Source organism: Marmota monax, unplaced genomic scaffold (genome assembly GCF_021218885.2).
Source record: "Marmota monax isolate L192 unplaced genomic scaffold, Marmota_monax_Labrador192_F-V1.1 WCK01_AAM20220418_F8-fsc00102, whole genome shotgun sequence".
Lineage (NCBI taxonomy): Eukaryota > Metazoa > Chordata > Mammalia > Rodentia > Sciuridae > Marmota > Marmota monax.
Window position 1 is genome coordinate 6442924 of NW_026692494.1, and position 21205 is coordinate 6464128.

The 21205-nt window shown below is 62.8% G+C and overlaps 2 protein-coding genes across 3 annotated transcripts; one reads left to right on the top strand and one right to left on the bottom strand.

Annotated features, from left to right (window-relative positions):
• The first annotated feature begins 145 nt into the window (after positions 1–145).
• Med16 (mediator complex subunit 16) lies at positions 146–18927 on the top strand. Of its 2 annotated transcripts, XM_046444394.2 has the most exons (16): positions 184–257; positions 865–942; positions 1220–1383; positions 1935–2042; positions 2202–2371; positions 3934–4365; positions 5028–5133; positions 6791–6946; positions 8033–8244; positions 8745–8951; positions 10109–10319; positions 11896–12029; positions 13407–13599; positions 13989–14205; positions 15798–15881; positions 16112–18927. In XM_046444394.2, the coding sequence occupies exons 3-16, from the start codon at positions 1251–1253 to the stop codon at positions 16236–16238; spliced, it is 2490 nt and encodes an 829-aa protein (XP_046300350.1). In that variant the 5' UTR covers positions 184–257; positions 865–942; positions 1220–1250; the 3' UTR covers positions 16239–18927. The 2 variants fall into 2 exon arrangements, with proteins under 2 accessions (XP_046300348.1, XP_046300350.1); XM_046444392.2 differs by lacking the exon at positions 865–942 and having other exon boundaries at positions 146–257.
• On the bottom strand, positions 18922–20745 carry Cfd (complement factor D). Its single transcript, XM_046444399.2, has 5 exons — positions 20597–20745; positions 20037–20193; positions 19791–19935; positions 19331–19588; positions 18922–19137 (listed from the first exon to the last, which is right to left on the bottom strand). The coding sequence occupies exons 1-5, from the start codon at positions 20649–20651 to the stop codon at positions 18976–18978; spliced, it is 777 nt and encodes a 258-aa protein (XP_046300355.1). The 5' UTR covers positions 20652–20745; the 3' UTR covers positions 18922–18975.
• Between the last annotated feature and the right edge of the window lie 460 nt (positions 20746–21205).

Below are 21205 nucleotides of genomic sequence, written 5' to 3' on the forward strand. Positions count from 1 at the left end.
CGGAATCAGCGCAACCAAGTGAAATTATGGTCAAGATATGACAAAATATCTTTTTTTAAACTAAATATAATATTTTCCGGACTAAATTCAGCACAAGGCCTACTAGGAATTGCTTTATGCAAATAACCCGGAAGCGGGGCGGAGCCAGAGCCTTCGCCGTCCCAGAAGTCTCCGCGAAGTGCTCTTGGGTGCCTGGAGCCGGCGGCGGGCGGCCGCACGTAGCGTGAGGCGGGCGGAGCGGAAGCCGGTGGGCTCAGGTAGCGGGGGCCGGCGGGGCCTGGAGGCCGGGGGCGGGGCCTGCGGGGTCAGAGGGCGGGCTGGAGGTGAAGGGTGCTAGGTCCCCGAGCTGCGGGGGAACTCTGGGGCGGTGTCCGCCATGCCACGGGGGCGGGGTCCTCCTCGCATCCCGAGGGTGCGCCGGGCAGGCTCCCGGGCCTGAAGGCAGACGGAGTTGGGGGCAGGGCTGCAGGACTGTTAAGGGTGTGTGGGTGCATCTCGGTGGAGCAGAGGGAGCGTAGAGGAACATGGGGTGGTGGTCATTCCTCTCTCCTGGGCCCCACCGCGGACGCCAGGCACGGCAGAGCCTAGGAGCGCTGGCTCGGCAGCCCAGCCCCTCCCCCAGCTCGAGCGTCCCTGGGTCAGCCTTTACAGACACGGGGTCCACTCACTTCTCAGTGTCTACACCCCTGTCCTTGCTTACCTGGAGCAGCCCAGTCACCCGACCTGTCCAGGGCTGCACCTTGGGCCTCCAAGTCTGCCCCTAGAAGGCCCCTGTGGGCATGTTGAAACCTACATAGGTCCCAGGCCTCCTGGCACCCACAAGGCCCAGGAGCAGCCCCCTGCTCTCCTGCTCTCATCCCTCAGGTGTGATCCAGCCCCAGGGCCTTCGCCCTGGCTACTCCTGCCAGCTGAACCCTCCTCCCTCTGGTGTGCCTCACTCAGGTACGGCTTCCCCAGGAGGCCTCCCTAGCTGTTGAAACCTGAGTCCGAAGCCAGGTGCTGCTGCAGACCTGTCACTACTGGGGGAGAAGCTGAGGCAGGAGGATCACTGGAGCCCGGGGTTTGAGACTGGCCTGGGCAGCATAGAGATCCTGTCTGAATAAAACGGAGAATTACATTCCTCCGTCGCTCACGTTGAAGCCAAGTTCAGGGACCTGGCCATCTCAGTCCCAGAACCACTCAGTTGGAGCCCTTGGCAAGCCCGACCTCCTTTCTGCAGGAGCAGTGAGTGTACGTGCACAGTGGGCACGATGGACCTGGCCTACGTCTGTGAGTGGGAGAAGTGGCCCAAGAGCACCCACTGCCCATCAGTGCCCCTGGCCTGTGCCTGGTCCTGCCGCAACCTCATCGCCTTCACCACGGACCTCCGCAGCGATGACCAGGGTGTGCCCCTGCCCACCCACCTGCACACTGTCACCATTGCTCCCAGCACATTGCCTCAGGCTCTCTGCTGACCAGACCTGGCAGAGAGCCCTTCCCCTGCCCTGCTGTAGTCTGCACTTGGGGTCCAGAGGGTTATCGGTGCCACACCTGGTGCAGGGGCTGCCCTCCCCCATGAGTGGAAGGACGGAACTTGGGCTGGGATCACTGAAGGACACTTGCAGGACACTCAGCCCTGGTTCTGGGCTGAGTGTCCTGACATGGCTGTGGATAGCTTCTGAGGTGTGCAGTGACTTTCCCCCACTGTCTGTTGTTCTGGCCATGTGCTCTTGTGGGGGGAAGTCACAGAAGCACGGGTTCAGGGCATTGAGAAAGCCACCTAGTACTTTTGACGCGAGACACCCACTGTTAGCTCCTGTGGTCCTGTGTTTCCCGTCCAGTTCTCTGGGGTTCCCCACAGGGTCTCCACCCAGCCCCCAGGCCACAGGTCCCGCAAGCTGGCTGCTGGCTGGAGGAGGCCAAGTGAGACCTGCCCCTCATGCTCTCACCCTCAGACCTGACCCGCACGATTCACATCCTGGACACAGAGCACCCCTGGGATGTGCACTCCGTCAGCTCCCAGCACCGCGAGGCCATCACCTGCCTGGAGTGGGACCAGTCAGGTGAGCACCAGGGAGGGGGCACTGCTGGCCTGGCCAGTCCCAGAGTATCTACCACTCTTCCCACAGGCCTTCTGGGCCCTTACTGTGGGCCCGGCTGCTCAGCTATGCCTTCTCGAACCCTTGTCGCTGTGGAGGGCTCCTGACGCCCTGTTCCCACAGGCTCCCGGCTCCTCTCCGCCGATGCCGACGGGCAGATCAAGTGCTGGAGCATGGCGGACCACCTGGCCAACAGCTGGGAGAGCTGCCTGGGCAGCATGGTGGAGGGGGACCCCATCGTGGCCCTGTCCTGGCTGCACAATGGTGTGAAGCTGGCGCTGCACGTGGAGAAGGTGGGTGTCCTGAGCGAATGAGCAGCATCAGCCCCTGTGCTCAAACCTCTGGTGTGTTCTGAGCCTGCAGCCCTGGTCCTCAGCAGGCTACTTGTTAGCCAATGGCTGCTGTCCTCGGTGAGCCACCCACTTCCCGGATGGCCATGTCCTGAAAACCCGGCCCACCCTTGACCTTTCATCAGTAACGTTCTGAATTCTGTATTCTGTGCTTTAGCCAGTCAGGAGTGGGGCCGCTGGGGCCCGGGACATTCTAGTCATTCCTGGCTCCATGCTTCTGTGCCAGTTGCCTCCTGGTTGGCAGAATCGTCCTGGGGATATGGTGAGGAGGCTGGCCAGGGCCTGTGCTCTGCCGCTTCCTGAGTCTGTCCTGGCTGCGCCTGTGCAGCCTCCGCGAGACTTTCAAGACCTCTTTGACCTGTTTAGAAAAGTTTTGTTGAGACACGATGCTCACAGTCCGTAACTCACCTGTGTAAAATGTAAAGTCCAGAGGTGTTTCATGTTTCCACAAAGTGCATCCGTTCCCTCTGATTCCAGAACATTCTGCCTCCCACAAGGTGACCCTGCCCCCTCAAGCAGCCCCATCCCTCCCCAGCCCTGCACCCAGATCCATCTCTAAACTTTGCTGTCCTTGACTCTCCTGTCACTGGGTCACTGTGACCTGTATGTCTGGGTCTCACTGAGTCTCACCAGGTCCTCAGGCCCAGCCGTGCTGCAGCTGGGGCCATCCTCACGAGGTCACCTGCCTTAGTATATCCTATAGGCAGATTGGCCACCTGATCTGGAGTCCCGCTGCACCCAGGGCCCACGGTTCCCAGAGCACATCGCCCGAGCCAGAAGGCGGATGTCATACCAGTACAGGTGGTCTGCCCAGGGCTGTGGACCACACGTGGGCTGGTTGTACCCAGTGACCTGTGAACTCTTTTTCTTTCTTTCTTTCTTTTTGCAGTACTAGGAATTGAACCCAGGGCCTTACACATCACAGGCAAGCAGTCTACCACTGAGCCTCATCCCAGCCCTTTTTGAAAAATTCTTATTTTATTTTGAGACAGGATCTTGCTAAGTTGCCCAGCCTGGCCTAGGACTTGGGATCCTCCTGCTCCGCCTCCTGAGTGGCTGGGGTAGCAGGAGGTGCCACTGTGCTGGGCTCCCTACCTGCCTCTCTAGATGAAGCTTTGCTGGCACACAGCCACACCTGTTTGTGGACAGTGTCTCTGTGGCTTTTTCTGCCCTACACAGGCGGAAACAGCCCGGGGGCTGCAGCAGGGACTGTCTGGCCTTTTACAGAGAAAAGTCATGACGCTGTGTGTACATTCACCCGTTTCCTCCCCACAGCGGTTCTCCAAAGACTTGTTCTGCTTCTGTCAGCAGCAGAGGACACTGAGGCTCAGAGAGGCCCATATCATGCAGTGCTCCAGTGGCTAGGCAGCAGCGGCTCAGGCCCAGGGACTCTTTGGCCACCTTCCAGTGTGCTGGTGTTTCTGTGGGTGCAGTGACCAGAGGGGCTTGTCGGGTCAGGAAAGGCAGACCCCAGGCTGAGCAGGCCTTTCGCCTCTCCCTTACAGTCAGGTGCCTCTAGCTTTGGTGAGAAGTTCTCCCGCGTCAAGTTCTCGCCGTCACTCACGCTGTTTGGCGGCAAGCCCATGGAGGGCTGGATCGCAGTGACCGTCAGCGGCCTGGTCACAGTGTCCCTGCTCAAACCCAGCGGGCAGGTGTTGACATCCACCGAGAGCCTGTGCCGGCTGCGTGGCCGCGTGGCCCTGGCTGACATCGCCTTCACGGGCGGCGGCAACATTGTGGTAGCCACCGCGGATGGCAGCAGTGCCTCGCCCGTGCAGTTCTACAAGGTGTGCGTGAGCGTGGTCAGCGAGAAGTGCCGCATTGACACAGAGATCCTGCCCTCGCTCTTCATGCGCTGCACCACAGACCTCAGTCGCAAGGACAAGTTCCCCGCCATCACCCACCTCAAGTTCCTGGCCCGGGACATGTCCGAGCAGGTGAGGAGCCGCCACCATGCTCACTGGCATAAGCAGCATGGATCTTTCCCTCGGGTTGAGTCCGGAGCTGACTGGGGCCTTCCTGCCCAGATCTCGGTGCAGCAGACCGGGTCTCCCAAGGAGGGTCCTTGTCCCTCTCCTCCAGGTCTTGTGACCCCAGGAAGAGTCCTCATCCCCCTCTTTCAGCTGCTGAGGCCCAGGGAAGGACAGTAGTCCTGGTCCCCTCCTCCAGCTCCTGAGGCCTCGCAGCCCTCGGCCCCAGCCCCCTCCTCCAGCTCCAGGGCCAGCAGCACAGTGTCTTGCAGGCTCCCTGATTCTGACCCTTCTGCCTCCTCTCAGGAGGTCCCTGTGGTGACCCTGGGTGACCCCAGCTCAGGGCCTCCCATGTTGCCACCTCAGAGCCCCTCTGCCCCAGGAAGTAACATAGCACAGGCCCAGGGACGAGGGCTGCGTGTCTTTGATCCCCCAGGTCACCTGAATTCCCTGTGGGCCCCAAAAGTCTGGAAGCCCCTGTGTGGTTCCCTTGTGCCCTCCTCAGGGAGGTCCTGTGCTGTGCGACCTCGCTCCAGGGTGTGGGCCCAGTTCACAGGCCTGTGAGGTCCCGGGGCTGGGAGGGACACTCGGAAGGCCCTGTCCCCATGCCTGACCCAGCCACACCCCAGGTGCTCCTGTGTGCGTCCAGCCCGACGAGCAGCCTCGTGGAGTGCTGGTCCTTGCGCAAGGAGGGGCTCCCCGTGAACAACATCTTTCAGCAGATCTCTCCCGCTGGTGAGTCTTCTCGGGCCCTGGGCAAGTCTGGCCTTGGCCTTTCCCAGCCCTCAACTCTGTCCTCTCACACCACATCGAGGCAGGGGCTTTCATCCTGGTCTCTGGGGTAGGAAACAGGCTAAGAGGCGGAGCTGTCCACCCGTTGCCTGCAGAGGCAGCAGGCACCTGGTCTCAGGACACGGAGTGCAGAGGTCCTGGGGGGATGTGGGGGTGGGCAGGAACAGGCGCAGGGCAATGAGCAGCATACACGGGCCTGTAGCCACAGGAGACTATATTTTGAACGTCATGGAATCTTCCAGAGACCCTGGTTTGCCAAAGTTTGGGCTTGCTGTTTGTCCAGGACACACGACCCAGCCTCCTGCTGCCTGGGCCCTCCCAGGGGAGCCCTCCCAGCACAGCCCCTGGGGAGCCACGGATGTCCATACCACCCACCCACCCAGTCAGCCCTAGGTTCCAGGCTCACCTGCCCTGGAGGGAGATGCCTTCCCGTTGGCCTTAGTGGACCCTAGAGTGGTCAGCCTTGAGTGTGCTGAGCAGAAGCTGCTAATGAGACCATCCTGGCTCCTGCCAGTCTGGGAGGTGGTCATGTGACTCCTGGCTGTGGCCGGGTGTCTGAGGGCGCAGGCAGCCTGGGCACTTGGCCAGTGGCTGACACCACGTCGCCTGGCGGGCAGGGCTACCAGGGCCATGCTGGGCCTCTGGCAGAGCTCAGCTGGCCCCCGCCCCTCTCCTGCCCCTTGTCCTCCAAGAAGCCTTGTGGGGCACTTGCAGCCAGGCCAGGCAGACCTGCTGCCCCATGCCCAAGGCACCTCCCCACAGCGGGCCTGCCTGCTGTCCTTGTCCCTCTTTCCTGCGGCCCTGAGGTCCCACTCCTCCCTCATCACCTGCTGCAGTCCAGCCCATGGCCCAGGCTGTCCTGGCTCAGGGCAGACCAGAATGGGGACTGGGGGGACAGGTGGCTCAGCCCCTTCCAGCTGTGCCCTGTGGTTTAGACTGGGGACCATGGCTAGCACCTAGGGAGCAGGCAGGTCTTCCAGCACGAGGTGACATTCCACAGGGTGGACGGCCACAGGTAGACTGACCTCTGGCAGTCTTGGCCACTCTGGGCCTAGCCACTCCCTGGGTACAGTGCTGGCCTGAACTCCCCGCCAGCCTGGGGCGGTTCAGAGGTCAGGGCCAGACACACCGAGCAGCCCAGTGAGCTGGGGGCCCTGGATGCAGTAGGACTGGTTCCCCTTGTGCAGCCTTTGTGGTCTCCTGTCCCCTCCCCGAGTCTGTGACCAGTGGCTATCCTGGGCTCCTGACTTCTCCAGGCCCCAGGCCTCCAGTCCCTGGGGCACTGCCCTGGAGGGTGGTGGGCTCCGTGGCGTGTTCTGGTCCCACAGCGTCAAGGAGCAAAAGACCCAGCTCGGCTGGTCTGTGCCCGGCTCTAGGGTGGTGGTCAGCTTCTCTGCTGGGTCAGTCCCATCTGGGGACAGGTGCGTGTCCCCACCACCAGCTGTGCGCTCCTTGTGTGCAGTCCCAGAAGTGCATCCCGTCTGGGCAGAACCCAGGCCGGAAGAGGCGCCCGTGCCCGCCCCAGGCCTCGGACCTGCTTGGACGTGCTTCCTCGGGTCTCAACTTTCCTCCTCCACTTTCCCACCCCCAAATGCTCCAGTTGGTGACAAACAGCCCATGATCCTCAAGTGGCGGATCCTGTCAGCCACCAATGACCTGGACCGTGTGTCGGCTGTGGCACTGCCCAAGCTGCCCATCTCTCTCACCAACACTGACCTCAAGGTGGCCAGCGACACCCAGTTCTACCCCGGCCTTGGTATGCTGAGCTTGGGAGGGTCTGGGGGAGCCTGGCCTCCTGGCTCTACTCCCGTGGAGAGGCCAGCCCATGGCAGGGTGGCAGGGTCTGAGCGCTCAGTGGCTGGAGGCTCTGGCTGAGCCTGCACTGCTAGTGTGTGGGACATCTGACGTTGAGGATCAGCCCGTGACGGCGGGGGGGCAGGGAAGTCCCAGGCCAGACCAGCCACACTAGCAAGCCTGCTTGTGGTTGTGGGTACACACCTGTGGGCCTGCCCACAAGCAGTTGGGCTCACTGTCCAGCACAAGCCCGTGTGCTCAGCTCTGAGGTGAAGACCTGTCCACCAGTTCCTTCTGTTTTCCAATTTGCTGGGAAGAAGAGCACTTACCACAGTTTGCACTGGTTGCTGGACATGGTGGCCGCGCCAGTTGTGCTGCAGTGGAGCAGGAGCACGGCAAGTTCAAGGCCAGCCTGTGCGATTTTGCCAGACCCTGTTCTAAAACAAATACCAAAATGGTGTGGTAGAATCAGTTCAATCCCCAGTTCCAAAGATAGTAACAATGATAATTTCTGCATCAGTCTCATGGCCTTTTATTTAGAGCTGAAAGGACAGACAGAATCTTTGTTTTCATCCATGCCACCTCCAGGGACCGTGTTGCCGGCTCTTATCTATGAGTCTATGGGTGTGGAACTGCCTGCCCTCCTGATGGGCAGGGCCAGGACTGGCTGTGGGCAAACCTCTGGTTTCCCTAAGACAGCTGCAGGTGACGGGCACGGAGGGCCCCAGCTTGCCTCCACCATGGACGGCTCCCTCCAGGGCTCCAGGGACCTCCACGAGGCTCTGTGTCTGGTTCCTGCAGGTCCAGGAGGTCCCAAGTCCCATCTAGCGGAGGCCTCCTGCCTTGTCCCTGGAAGGCGCTGGCAGCCACGCCAGCCCAGGTGCTACCTGGCCCAGGGCCTCGGGGCTCGAGCCCGAAGCCTGACTCTGGGGATTTAGTAGCAAGAGGTGGGGAGAGCAGCTGCCAGGGGTAGGCTGGACACCAGCAGCAGCTCTCAGCCCAGTTCCTGGCTCCTTGCCCTTGTGTACCTGATGCCACCTGTCCCCAGGGCTGGCCTTGGCCTTCCATGACGGCAGCGTCCACATAGTGCACCGCCTCTCGCTGCAGACCATGGTGGTCTTCTACAGCTCCGCGACCCCGCGCTCTGTGGACGAGCCGGCCATCAAGCGCCCTCGCACCGCAGGCCCTGCAGTGCACTTCAAGGCCATGCAGCTCTCCTGGGCTTCCCTGGCCCTCGTGGGCATCGATAACCATGGGAAGGTGAGTGCCCTCAGGACGCCTGCAGAGCTGGGGACGTGATGACCAGAGCACCAGGGCTCCTGCCCTCCGCCGGAGGGACACAGGGGTGGGTCCCCTTGCTGTTCTCCTCACCATTGCTGGCAAGTCCTTCAGCCTCCAGCCTGCACTGCCCCATCATCAGGTGACCTGGAAAAGGCCCCAGCCTAGTATGGGCACTAGTGGGCACCCAGGGGGCAGAAGCGGTCAGACTGCCTGTCCCGAGGCCTCAGGGTCCAGTGGTGCCCCCCAAGCCTGGCAGGCATCGGGCCCCCACCCAAGACGAGTGTGTGCTCAGCTCAGAGAGGTCTGGGAGCCTCCTGGACATCCAGCTGTGCCCGAGGCTCGAGGGAGCGCCTGGCTGAGGCCAGCCTGTGGGGCCTGGAGTGTGGGGTGGCCAGGGTGAGCCACACCCCCGCTGCCTGCAGCCCAGCCTGGAAGGTGCAGGCCGACCCTCCCTGTCCCCTCCTGTCCCCTCCTGGCAGCTGAGCATGCTGCGCATCTCGCCCTCCATGGGCCACGCACTGGAGGTGTCCCTGGCCCTGCGGCACCTGCTGTTCCTGTTGGAGTACTGCATGGTGACAGGCTACGACTGGTGGGACATCCTGCTGCACGTGCAGCCCGGCATGGTGCAGAGCCTGGTGGAGAAGCTGCACGAGGAGTACACACGCCAGAGCGCAGCCCTACAGCAGGTGGGCTCCCTGGGGCACGAGGTGGGGCTCACCTGGGGCAGGTCATGGGGGGGGGACCCCAGCCTGGGGCAGTGAATTGGGGGATGTCAGCCTAGGGCAGTTGAGGTGGGGGCCTCACCTGGGGCAGTGAGGCTGCATGTGCAGTTCAGGGCAGGTGAGGTGCTATAGATAGGATACTGTGGGGCCCTGCACCTGGGAAAAGCTCTCTGGCTCTCCTCCTTAGTTTGGGGGCTTTTTTGGTGTGGGGTCTGATGGTCAGATCCAGGGCCTTGGCTCTGCCTGAGCTATACCCCGGTCCTTCACAAGTTTCTTGTGAAAGTGAAACACTGCAAGTAGGTCTTGAGCCTTCTTGGACCTCCCTCCTGACACGGCTAACAGCGGGGTCTCTGGACCACCCCCAGAACTCACTAGGTCCGAGGTGTGCCATTGGCAACCTCAGACATGGCAACAGGAGGAGCGGGGAAGCTTGGAGCAGGAGGCTATGGTCTCACCAGAGCCCAGGGGGGCAGCGGGGCAGGACAGTCCTGTCGTGCAGGAGGCCCTGGGTTTCATCCCCAGCACCAAGAAAAACATCCTGGTCTTCTTTAGCCCAGTAGTAACCAGAGAAGGTCAGCAGGGTCCCACTCGCAGCAGGATCTGGTGGGAAGCCGGTCAGGTTGTCTTGGAGGCTGGGGCCGGAGGGCATCTTGTGGCTGGTACACACAGCCCTGGGTTCCATCCCAGCACCAAAACAGAGTGGAGGAAGCTGGGATGGAACCCAGACGTCGGGTGGCACGGGAGACTGGCCAGCAGCTGACCGCTCACTCGCCAGTGTGCCAAGCACTTGGGTACTTTGACTCTGCTCCCCCTCGGGGGTCTCTTCCTTGCCACTGAGTCTCCTGTCGAGCAGTGAACCTGGCTTCGCCCACTTGTTGCTAGAACCATGCCCTGTCATAACCGTCACTGAGTGCCCACTGGGGACAAAACTGTCCCAGGCCGACCCCGTGAGGCAGGTCCTCCTACTGTTCAGTTGGCCTTGAGGGGAGTGAGGCCCAGAAAGGCTAGTGGGCAAGCCGAGGTGCTACGGCCTGCCAACTGGCTTGCTCTGGGGTGTGTCCACCCCAGGCCCAGGTGGGATCCTCAGCCCACCTGCCCTCCTGCACACATTCGTTCCCCAGGTGCTCTCCACCCGGATCCTGGCCATGAAGGCCTCACTCTGCAGGCTCTCGCCGTGTACGGTGACACGCGTGTGCGACTACCACACAAAGCTTTTCCTGATGGCTGTCAGCTCCACGCTCAAGTCTCTGCTGTGTCCACATTTCCTCAACACCCCTGATAAGAGCCCTGGCGACCGGCTAACCGAGATCTGCGCCAAGATCACGGACGTCGGTGGGTGAGAGTCTGGGACAGGGCCTGTGGCCTGTTTTGTTTCTCATTGGTAACATTATTCAGGTTCTTGGTGGAAAGTTTAGACAAAACCCAGTGATAGGTACTTGCAAAGGAAAAGCAAATGTGCTTCTGTGTGTGTGTTGCTGGGGATGGAACCCAGGAGGGCTCACCACTGAGCTTCATCCCAGCCATTTTTATTTTTATTTTTGAGACAGTCTTGCTAAGTTGATGAAGCTAGTCTTGAACTTGAGATCCTTCAGCCTCAGCCTCTTGAGTTGCTGGGATGACAGGTCTGTGCCAGGCGCCCAGCTAACATTTCCCTTCTAAAACTCCAGGCTTCCCAGGCCAGGGCTGGGGCTCAGTGGGGCTCAGCAGTAGATCCTGGTGTGCACAGGGCCTTGGATTCCACACCCAGGACTGCCCCAAACAATCAGGTTTCTGACTTACTGCTGAGTACACAGTATGTGTGGCCATGTGGCCCTCAGAGGAAATTGGAACTACCTAGAAGAAAAGTTCCCCATCACCCCGTGGCACACCAGGGACACCACCCAGCAGGGAAGGGGCTGCTGTTGTCAGGTGGTGGCACAGAGGTATGACCAGCTGCCCCAGCAGCCTCTGTCTCCCAGGCCTCTCTAGGGGATGGGGCACTGTCTCCTGCCCGCCACCTCTCCACATGGCGATACCCAGGCCTGGCCTCTGCCGTCAGGCCTGTTTCTGTGAGTGGCAACCCCGGGAACCCCGTGCACACACCCGCCCCCTGGTGCCAGTGCATCACACAAGCTCACACTACAGATATGGTGGGAAGTGGAAAAGAGGCTTTTCCTCCCGGTATTATCAGTGTTATTGATACCAGGGACTGAACCCAGGGGTGCTTAGCCGCTGAGCCACATCCCAGCCCTTTCTGTTTTATATTTCAAGACAGTCTTGCTAATTTGTTGAAGCTGACCTTGAACTTGTTATCCTCCTGCTCAGCCTCCCGAGTCACTGGGATAACGGGTGTGGCCACCATGCCTGGCTCCTGGTGTTATTTTACAGTAGTACCTTGTGGTGACTGTTCAGTGATCCCTCTGCAGGGGCACAGTAGGTTAGCCAGCAACCCCTGCTGCTTCGTGCTGAGTGGCTGTGATTGCCCTGGTCTGCTCATGGCCAGCCAGTCCTTCCTGACAGAGGGGGTCATGTCACCCTAGGACCCACCTGAGAAACACCTGTGGGGTGTAAATAGGTGCTAGGCCACCACTGGATGCCTCCCTTGCTGGTGGCCCTTACTGTGAGCCCAGACGATGTTCCCCACAGGGCCAGGTCTGCATTTGCAATGTCCCAAGTATGTGGAGGCGTGGAGGCCAAGAGCAGCTGAGAGGCGGCCCAAGTGGGCAGGCAGCTCGAGCTGGCTCCTCTCCAGCCGCCTCCTTGAAGCCCCTGCTGTGCTGCACTGCATGTCCATGTTGGCATGGGCTCCTACCAGGGCCAGAGCAGTGGGTGCTCGTCTGTGCAGGGTGCAGGGCCTGAATGGTAGCAGGCAAGGCGTGCACACATGAGGACCTGGCCACTCTGACTGCTCTGACCTTGTTCTTTTTAGACATCGACAAGGTTATGATCAACCTCAAGACTGAGGAGTTTGTCCTAGACATGAACACGCTGCAGGCGCTGCAGCAGCTTCTGCAGTGGGTGGGCGACTTTGTGCTTTATCTCCTGGCTAGCCTGCCCAACCAGGTATGTCGAGGCCCCACCTCCAAGTCACCTCTTCCACTCCCCACCTTCCCTCCTCCAAGCCCCGCCTCCACACCAGCCACGCCTCTGCCTCTCCTCCCCCAAGCCCCGCCTCCTCCCCAGCCACGCCTCTGCCTCTCCTCCCCCAAGCCCCGCCTCCTCCCCAGCCACGCCTCTGCCTCCCCTCCTCCAAGCCCCGCCTCCACGTCAGCCACACCTCTGCCTCCCCTCCCTCAAGCCCCGCCTCCTCCCAGCCATACCTCTGCCTCCCCTCCTCCAAGCCCCGCCTCCACCCCACCACACCTCTGCCTCCCCTCCTCCAAGCCCTGCCTTCTCCCCAGCCACGCCTCTGCCTCCCCTCCCTCAAGCCCCGCCTCCTCCCAGCCATACCTCTGCCTCCCCTCTTCCAAGCCCTGCCTCCACCCCAGCCACGCCTCTGCCTCTCCTCCTCCAAGCCCCGCCTCCTCTCAGCCACACCTCTGCCTCCCCTCTTCCAAGCCCCGCCTCCACCCCAGCCACGCCTCTGCCTCTCCTCCTCCAAGCCCCTCCTCCTCCCAGCCACACCTCTGCCTCCCCTCCTCCAAGCCCCGCCTCCTCCCCAGCCACGCCTCTGCCTCTCCTCCTCCAAGCCCCGCCTCCACCCCAGCCACGCCTCTGCCTCTCCTCCTCCAAGCCCCGCCTCCTCCCCAGCCACGCCTCTGCCTCTCCTCCTCCAAGCCCCGCCTCCTCCTCAGCCACGCCTCTGCCTCTCCTCCTCCAAGCCCCACCTCCACCCCGCCACACCTCTGCCTCCCCTCCCTCAAGCCCCGCCTCCTCCCAGCCACACCTCTGCCTCACCTCCCCCAAGCCCCGCCTCCTCCCCAGCCACGCCTCTGCGTCCCCTCCTCCAAGCCGTAGCTCCAACCCAACTTTTCCAACTCTTCTTCCCTTTGCTCCTCCCTAGTCTCCTCATCCACCAGCACCCTAATCCTAACTAACTCCTGGTGTCCTTTGGGCTTCAACACCAGTCCAAGCCCCAGCTAGTCGCATGCAGCTGCTGCTCTGTGGATTTGGGGGCTCTGCCCTCACTGCAGGGGAGCACAGCGGGAGGCCTCCCTGCCCTGGGGTGCTGTAACCGCCTACGGGTTGAGGAGCCTACCTTCCCCTCCCCAGCAAGGCATCAGGCTCCCCAGGAACCCCAGAGCTGGCTCCTCTGTGGGGTCTGCCTCCTCAGGGCTCCTGCTCAGCACAGTGGGCACCAGGGCTGGTCGCTCTCAGGTGGGTGCCCAGTAGCCTCACCTGCTCGTCTCTACAGCCACGCTGCTCAGGGGCCTCAGGTGCCCCACTGCCTACTGGGGACGCACAGGTCTGGTGGTCACACCCAGTACGTCTGTCCGGCAGGGCTCCCCACTGCGGCCAGGCCACAGCTTCCTGCGGGATGGCACCTCACTGGGCATGCTGCGGGAGCTGATGGTGGTCATTCGCATCTGGGGCCTGCTGAAGCCCAGCTGCCTGCCCGTGTACACAGCCACCTCGGACACCCAGGACAGCATGTCCCTGCTCTTCCGCCTGCTCACCAAGCTCTGGATCTGTTGTGAGGCACCCCCAACTACTAGTCCTGTCTCCCTACCACAGTCCAGTCCCTAGTTGAGATGCTCCGCCAGAGTATAAGCTCCTGTAGGCAGAAAGGCGCCTTGAGTCCCACGGGTAGCCAGCCCAGCCCTGCCAGGTCCAGTGGGCTGGGCAGCCCTTGGCGCCAGCCATCAGGCGACTGTACTGGTTCTGCTCCCAGTGCCTGGGAAGGGCACTGGTGCTTGCAGAAGAGTTCTTTGGAGGGTACTTGGCAGTCCCTGCACCACAGAGGAGGCTAGTGAGGCCAGGGGCACGAAGGAGCTTTCCAGGTCACCCTGAATGTCCCTTGGGCCTTGTGGGCCCAAGGAGGCTGTTATGTGCCAACCAGTCACTGAGACCACTTCCCCACAGGCCGAGACGAGGGCCCATCTAGTGAGCCAGATGAGGCACTAGTGGACGAGTGCTGCCTGCTGCCCAGCCAGCTGCTGGTCCCCAGCCTGGACTGGCTGCCCGTCAGCGATGGTCTGGTCAGCCGCCTGCAGCCCAAGCAACCCCTGCGCCTGTACTTCGGCAGGGCACCCACGCTGCCAGGCAGTGCCACCACTTTGCAGCTAGACAGCCTCGCCAGGTGAGTGGCAGCCCTGCCCGCCACTTCCATGGGGCATCCGCAGCCCGGTCACACCCTTGCACCCTTCTTGGGCTTGCGATCACACTGTGTGCAGGATGCCACCTGGCTGGCCTCTGGGGTGTGTGGGGTCCGACCTGGTGCTGAGCCAGCCCTGTCCTGGACAGTGGCACCCAGGGGGCCTCCTGACTCCATGAGTAGGTGAGAGGACCAAGCCTCTGAAGTCACTGGGTGGAGACCCAGACCACTCAGAGGCCCCACCCAAGTCCTGGTCACCGCGGAAGCTGTGAGGCTCCCTGAGCAATAGAGCTGGGGACTGAGCAGCATGGGGGTGGACAGGGCGGCTCCTGCTGCCCCGCTGGCCAGGCAGGGCACAGGTACGTCCTAGGACTGGACAGGAAGCAGCGCAGATTGACGGGTTGTCGGTTATGTCAGTATCTTGGAGATGGACCCCTACCTTTCTCTTTAATAGACATAAAATTGGAGGGTGTTTTCCAGCATAAAAAATATGTAGAAATAGAAACAAAGCCCAGGACGTGACAGGGAGGCCATGCTGTGGCCACCCCGGGAAGCTGCCAGGCTTGGCCAGCCCTCTTGGTGGTCCTCTGGTGCTCACGGTGGGGAGTCTGGAGCCTGGCTTTGGGTTTCAGGGAAAGGCAAGGGTGGGGCTGGGAGAAAGGGGCCGGGCTGTGGGGGGCAATGCTGGGGCAGGCGGGGGCAGGCGGGGCTGTGCAGGGCAGGCTGCCACAGGGTCCTTCTGGAGCGCTGTTCTAGAGAATTTAACCCAGCTCTGCAGAAGCCACTTGAAGGGCTGTCCCAGCCCCTCAGGCCATGCTGCCCCCAGGCTCTTGTGGCATGTGGGGTCCTGGCCTTTGTGGCCTGCGTGCCTGGGCAGATGTGTGCACTGCCCCCCCCAGTTGCCTATCTTGCCCTCTGTGGGTACCACCAGTGCCCTGCCCAAGGCTTCAGACCCCTCTCAGCCGGGTCCTTGTCGGCATGCACCTGGCTCCCTTGCCCCAGCCGCTCCCGGTGCCCTTCCCAGCCCAGATGGTCTGTCCCAAATGGCCCCGCAGCCGTCCTCCCAGCCTAAACCTCCAAGGGGTTCCAGGCCAAGGCCTGTCACGTGGCAGATGCCTCTTGAGGGTCTGAGACTCTGACTCTCCTGCCTCAGTCTCCCCAGATGCAGGGTGACAGGCTCCTGTGATGTCACCTGGGAAACTGAGGCAGGAGGGTCACAAGTTCCAGGCCTGGTTCAATCCCCAGCACAGAAGGAGGGGGACAGCAATGGCCACAGCCTCTGGGTGGTGGCAGTCACCATTTCTGTGCCCGTGTACTAGTGTCCTTGTTCTCAGGGAGATCATTGTGCTCCACCTGTGTGCATGCCATCCCATGCCACCAAGTGCAGGGCCACCCACTTGGGAAGGCCACGGTGCTGGCCTGTTTCCTGTGCTCAGGGCACTTGGCCACTGGCAGAAGCTGGTGTCCCAGGGTTGATACCTGATGGTGGGAGGAGACCCACTGTCCACCTGTGGACTGACCCTCCTGCCCAGTCTGGCCCTGTGCCCCGGCCCTCATGCCTCCCCTCCCGTCCCCAGAGCACCAGGCCAGCCTAAGATGGACCATCTGCGGCGGCTGCACCTGGGCGCCTACCCCACAGAAGAGTGCAAGGCCTGCACCAGGTGAGCGCCAGGCCTGCATCCTGGCTTCCCTCTTGGGGGGCTGAGTCCCAGCCAGTGGCCTCTGGAGGTCCTACCTGGCCGCAGGGTGGCGAGGCACAGCCTTCAGCATGACCAGAAAGAAGGTCTAAGTGCTCTGGGACCCTTGGATCACCCATGGGCACGGGCCAGGCCTTGGGCTGCTGGGAAGGCCGATGACAGGCACCCTGTAGCCGGCCTGTGCTTGCCCCCAGGTGCGGCTGCGTCACAATGCTCAGGTCCCCCAACAAGACCACGGCGGTCAAGCAGTGGGAGCAGCGCTGGATCAAGAACTGCCTGTGTGGGGGGCTCTGGCGGCGGACACCCCCCAGCTGCCCCTGAGGGTGCTGCCCCTGAGCGGTGCTGCCCAGTGGGCTGGGTAGAGACTGGGTGCACTCAATGGTGCTGGCCCCACAGGGCCCTAGAGCTGGACATCCTTCCTTCCCTGCCTGTTCTGGGGGCTGTCGGAGGCACGAGGCCCCTCACCCCTGTCAGCGGGTCCCTCGGCATCAGGCCGTGGCTTCTGGGACCGCCCACCCTGCACCTCCGCAGCCAGCACCCTGAGTGCCTGGTCCCTGCCCCAGGGCTAGTGGGCTACAGGCCCTGTCCTGGGGACTTGCTGGCCACCAGCCAGTTGCTGCAGGCCACATGCTGCCTCCGTTTCCCTCCTGTTCCTTGAAGGCCATTCCAGCAGGGGTTGGGACAGGGCTGAGCCGGGCCTTCTGTTCCCGGCCCCTGTTGTCACTGTGGGCCCCTGCACCGCACTGGGGCATCTCGCTTGCTCTGTCCTGAGGTCAGCCAGCATTTACGGGCATCAAATGGACGCCCACCAGGCCCTGGCGTCTGTGTTGGCCAGAAGGGGCAGAGGGTGGAGGGAAGGCCTGGAGCCTGTCTGTCTCCATCCCTGTGTGTCCTTACCCTCGGCTCTGCCCTCCTGTCCCCATCCCCTCCCCCGCACTGGCGCTGCTAGCCCAAGGCCCTGGTTCCCAGTGCTCTGCCTCATGCCCCAGGGGTCTGCCTTCTGTCCATTATGTGCTCTGGGCCAGCTGCCCCCAGGTGGGCAGGCCCTGCAGACATGCTGCCTGCTGAGTGATAATTGGTTTGCTTGTTTTCTTTCTGGAAGGCTCCAGGAGGGCAGCGGCTAACTCAGCATGGCTGTCTGCACTTGATCCTGGCCTGCCCCTCGCCTGGCGGGGTTCCTGAGCCTGGTGCTAGGCAACCTGTGGCTGCAGGACCGGGCACCGGGAGGGCATGGGCAGCAGACCGCATCCCCAGCTGCCTCCACCAGGGTGACGCAACAGCCTCCTGGGCCGAGGCGCAGCCGGGATGGGCGACAGTGCCCGGGCCACTGCCTGATGGACAGAGCCCACAAGGTGACTTGCACCTGGGTGGCCTTCCACAGGGCCTCCACCTGGCCCCTCCGTCTAGCAGGCATCCTCCCTGGCCTGGGCAGACACCTGCAGATGATACCAGGTCCCCTGCAGCGGCCTGGGTGCAGTGGGTGGGGCGGCCATGGGCCACCGCCTCTCTCCTGACTCCTCCCCTGCCCACAGTCAGGAGCCTAAGCCCAAGAGAGTTGATGTCCCTGGGTGAACAACTGCCATTTCATGTTGCTGTGTCAAGCCTGTCTGTCCTGGGCACCTGGCCCAGTATCGGCAAGGAGGTGGGGTGGGAGAGCACTGTGGGGCCTGACCCCTGGGGCTCTTTCTGGAATGTCCCATGAGCTAAGACTGATGGCAGGATGGGACTCAGGTGCCAGGGAGTCTAGAGCTGGACAGGCTGGCCCCGTCTGTGTTGTGATTCAGGGCTGTGGCCGCAGGCCACTGGGCTGACGCTGGCCCTGGGGCACAGCCAGTCCCTGGGACAAGGGCCTGTAGCAGTGGCAGCGTGTCGCAGGGTGCTCCCTTGCTGGGCTGCAGTTGGTTTGGCCTACTGAAGCCTCCTGTGCCGGGAGGAGAGGGAGGAGAGGCGGGCTCCGAAGGCCCCGAGCCCCAGGGCTGTTTTGTAAGACCTCCCAGGCCACCCTGCCCGGTGTTCACTTCTCAGGTATAAGGGAGTTCAGGGGAAGTGGATCTCAGACCACCACCCCTTAGCATGTGTCCAAGAGGGGGCTTGCAGGCTGTGGGCTGCCTTCACATGGTAACAGGGGTTTGTCTTCCCCAGTGCCCTGAGGCTGGGCAGCTTCCTTGGGAGACCTAGTACTGCCTGCTGCCACCCCAAGCTGGGTTGACTGCTGGACAGCTGCAGGGCCAGCCACATTAATGACGTGCCGCACGGTGGAGGATTTGCCAAGCTCCTCAGGAGCAGGCCCAGACCTCAGCTGTGTCTCTGGCCCCCATCCCAGGGCTGGCACACAGTAGGTGCTCAACAGATACTGGTGTAGGGCTATAATTCCTGGGTGAACATTCCATAGAATCAATAAGCCAAGACACGGATTCCAATATTATCTTCCCGTTCCCAGCGCGGTGCGGGATTTCCCCTCAGACCCTCGGTCTTCTTTTCAACAAAAAGGAAACCATATAATCTTTCTTTTATATATCCAGCTTGCTGCTGTGGGCCTCACTCACCTCTCCTCTAGGTGGCCTGGGCCTGAGTTCTGTCTATAGAGGTGCAGGCTGTGTAGAGCTGCCCGCTACACGGGGCCCCAGGAGACGGGCTGCTCTGGACACCCCAGCTTCCTCATCACCGGCTTCAAAGCCATGCCTCCTCCTGGAGTTTGTGTGACCCCTGAGCCTGTTTCCCGTTTGGGACGCGCAGCAGGTCGTGAGGCAACAACTGTAGAGGTCTCTGAGTCACCGCCACATAACTACCCTGCACGTTTCGCTGGAAAGCGGAGGGCGGGCCGGATGGGAGCTGGTTGGAGAGGGGTACCCCACCACTCGGCTTCCCGGGAGGGTCGAGGGCGCCACCGTGTGGTCGGTGGCCGAACAACACCCGACAGCTTCCGTGCTGAAAGAGCCTCCGGGATTGGGAGTCGCCCCTTGGCGTCTCCCTTGGGGCAGGTGCTCAATAAAGATGCTGGACATAGAAACGAACGTCTTTATTACCATCTCCTCGTGCCCCGCGCCGTAGGTCCCGCTCAGGCCTCCGCGCCCTCTGCCAGCACGCCGTCGATCCAGGCCGTGTAGCTCGCCACGCGCGTGTAGATGCCCGGCTTCTTGCGGTTGCCACACACGCGCGCGCCCGAGGTGACCACACCCTCGACCACTCCCCGGCACACCAGCGGACCTCCGGAGTCGCCCTGCAGGGCGGGCGGAGCCGTGAATGCCGTGGGCCCGCCCGCCCTCCGCTCTCCCCACCCGCCAGCCACACTCCTGCCGCGTCTCTGCCGCTCCTCCCTCCCCATACGCCCTTCAGTCCCGGGTCTCACTCGTCCGTCCCTCGACTCCCGTCCCGGACCCCACCTCTCTCCTAACCCGCCCCTTCCCGCGCACCCTGCAGCTGTCGCGGCGGTTGCTCTCCGCGCACATCATTCGCGGGGTGATGGCGCCGTCGTGGTACGTGCGCAGGTTGCAGGTGGCGCGGTCCAGCACCGGCAAGAGCACGTGCTGCAGGCGGTCAGGCCGGCGGCCAGCGTGGCTGACCACGCCCCAGCCGGCCACGTCGCAGAGTGTGCCGGGCGCCACGTCGCGGTCCTCGCGCTGCAGGGCCAGGGGCTGTACGGCCGGGCCTAGTGCCGCCTTCTCCGATAGCTGGAATGGGGCAGAGGTGGACGTCAGGGCCGCGCGCGGGCGGGCGAGAGGCTGCGGCTAAGCCGCGACGGGGGCGCGCAGCGGAGTGGGGATTCAGCGCCACCGGAGAGAAGGTGACTAGAGTGGGATGGGGAAGCGGGTCAGAGCGGGGTGGGACACCGTCCCAGCGCAGCAACAGAGACCGCGGCTGGCCTGCGCCGACCTGCAGCAGGAGGAGGTCGTGGTCGATGGTGTCCGGCCTGCTGTCCGGGTGGGGCACCGCTCGGCGCACGTCGTACAGGCGCTTGGAGGGCTCGGGCTGCGATAGGGAGTGCGCGCCTAGGAGCACCTGCACCTTCCCTTCGGCCCTGGGGGCGCGGGACCAGGTCAGTGCCACGGCCGCCCCGCCCGCCCCGCCCGGGGCCCGCCCGCAAACCCGTCCCTGGGCCCGCGGGCGGTGGCTGCTCACGCGTCGTCCAGGCAGTGCGCAGCGCTCAGCACCCACTGCTCGGTGACCAAGACGCCGCCGCACAGGTGTTTGCCGTTCACTTGCACGGACGCCAGGTAGGGCCGCGCATGCGCCTCGGCTTCCCGACCGCCCAGGATCCGACCGCGAGGCTGGGCCGCTATGGGGGCGAGAGGACCTGAGGGCGGCGCCCCAGAGAGGCCCAGCCTCCGACGCCCGCACCCATGGACGCCTCAACTGAAATCTCATCTCTGGCATGTGGGGCCCCAGGAGCAGCAGAGAGTGGCCAAGGCAGAACCCTGCGGGGTGAGGGGGTCCGGGGCAACTTCCAGGACCCGAGGGCTTGGGATTAAACCTGAGAAAGGAGCTGGCCAGCCCTATCCCCCTGCGGCCGGCCGGCCGGCTCTAAGGACTCGTTGTCGCTGCAGAATTTCAGCCTCACTGGTCTGAGGCGGCTCAGACCAGACCCAGTGCTTGGCGAGTCCTTGGCCCCAACTCCAGGTTCTCCCCCAGGCCTGGTGGGCTCCCCATAGGCGGCTGGGCACATCCCCAGGTCCACTCACCACACACTGCGGCCCCCAGGAGGACCAGAGACGCCAGGCACGTAGAGCCTGGCATGATGACACCACTGTGGCCTGAACACTGACCCAGGCAGGGGCCCCGGGGCCCTTTTATGAGGGCGGAGGGGCGGAGCTGACCATCTGCCAGCTGGGCTGCGGCCCAGCGGGGAAAGGGGAACTGGCCCTCTGGAACCTCACCCTCCCCAGACCCAGAGCACACAGCCTTGCTGACTCTGCAGGGGGCTGGGCCCTAGGGTGGGCAGGAGAAGGAGAGGAGGGATGGACCCCTCCGCCCCTGTCCCCTGAACCCCTGTCCCTTCAACCCCTGACCCGTGTCCTTCCAGCCCCAGATTTCACAATAGCACCCGGAGGCTGTGGTTTGTAAACAACCCACTTCATCTCTCCAACCCTCCCCTTTCTTCCTCCTTCAACTTGGAGAGAAGGTCAGGTGTGGGGGGTGGAGGTCACCCAACAGTCCTGTCCCCATCCCTGTGGCCTTGGGGCCTAAAACCCCCAAAAGGGGACTATTAGAAAGGAGGCACAGATGAAGCAGATGAAAAGACCATTGGGTATGAGTGACAGAAAAGCCAAGTCAAACTGGGCACAGCTTTC

What these genes read in the sequence shown, in the direction of transcription:
- Med16 (XM_046444392.2), top strand. Translation starts at nt 1,251, where the DNA reads ATGGACCTGGCCTACGTCTGTGAGTGGGAGAAGTGGCCCAAGAGCACC. An exon ending in AGAGCGCAGCCCTACAGCAG is followed by an intron (nt 8,952 to 10,108) that starts GTGGGCTCCCTG and finishes TTCGTTCCCCAG; the next exon opens with GTGCTCTCCACCCGGATCCT. An exon ending in GAGTGCAAGGCCTGCACCAG is followed by an intron (nt 15,882 to 16,111) that starts GTGAGCGCCAGG and finishes GCTTGCCCCCAG; the next exon opens with GTGCGGCTGCGTCACAATGC.
- Cfd (XM_046444399.2), bottom strand. Translation starts at nt 20,651, where the DNA reads ATGCCAGGCTCTACGTGCCTGGCGTCTCTGGTCCTCCTGGGGGCCGCA. An exon ending in ACGACCTCCTCCTGCTGCAG is followed by an intron (nt 19,589 to 19,790) that starts GTCGGCGCAGGC and finishes GCCCCATTCCAG; the next exon opens with CTATCGGAGAAGGCGGCACT. An exon ending in ACCGCCGCGACAGCTGCAGG is followed by an intron (nt 19,138 to 19,330) that starts GTGCGCGGGAAG and finishes CCCGCCCTGCAG; the next exon opens with GGCGACTCCGGAGGTCCGCT.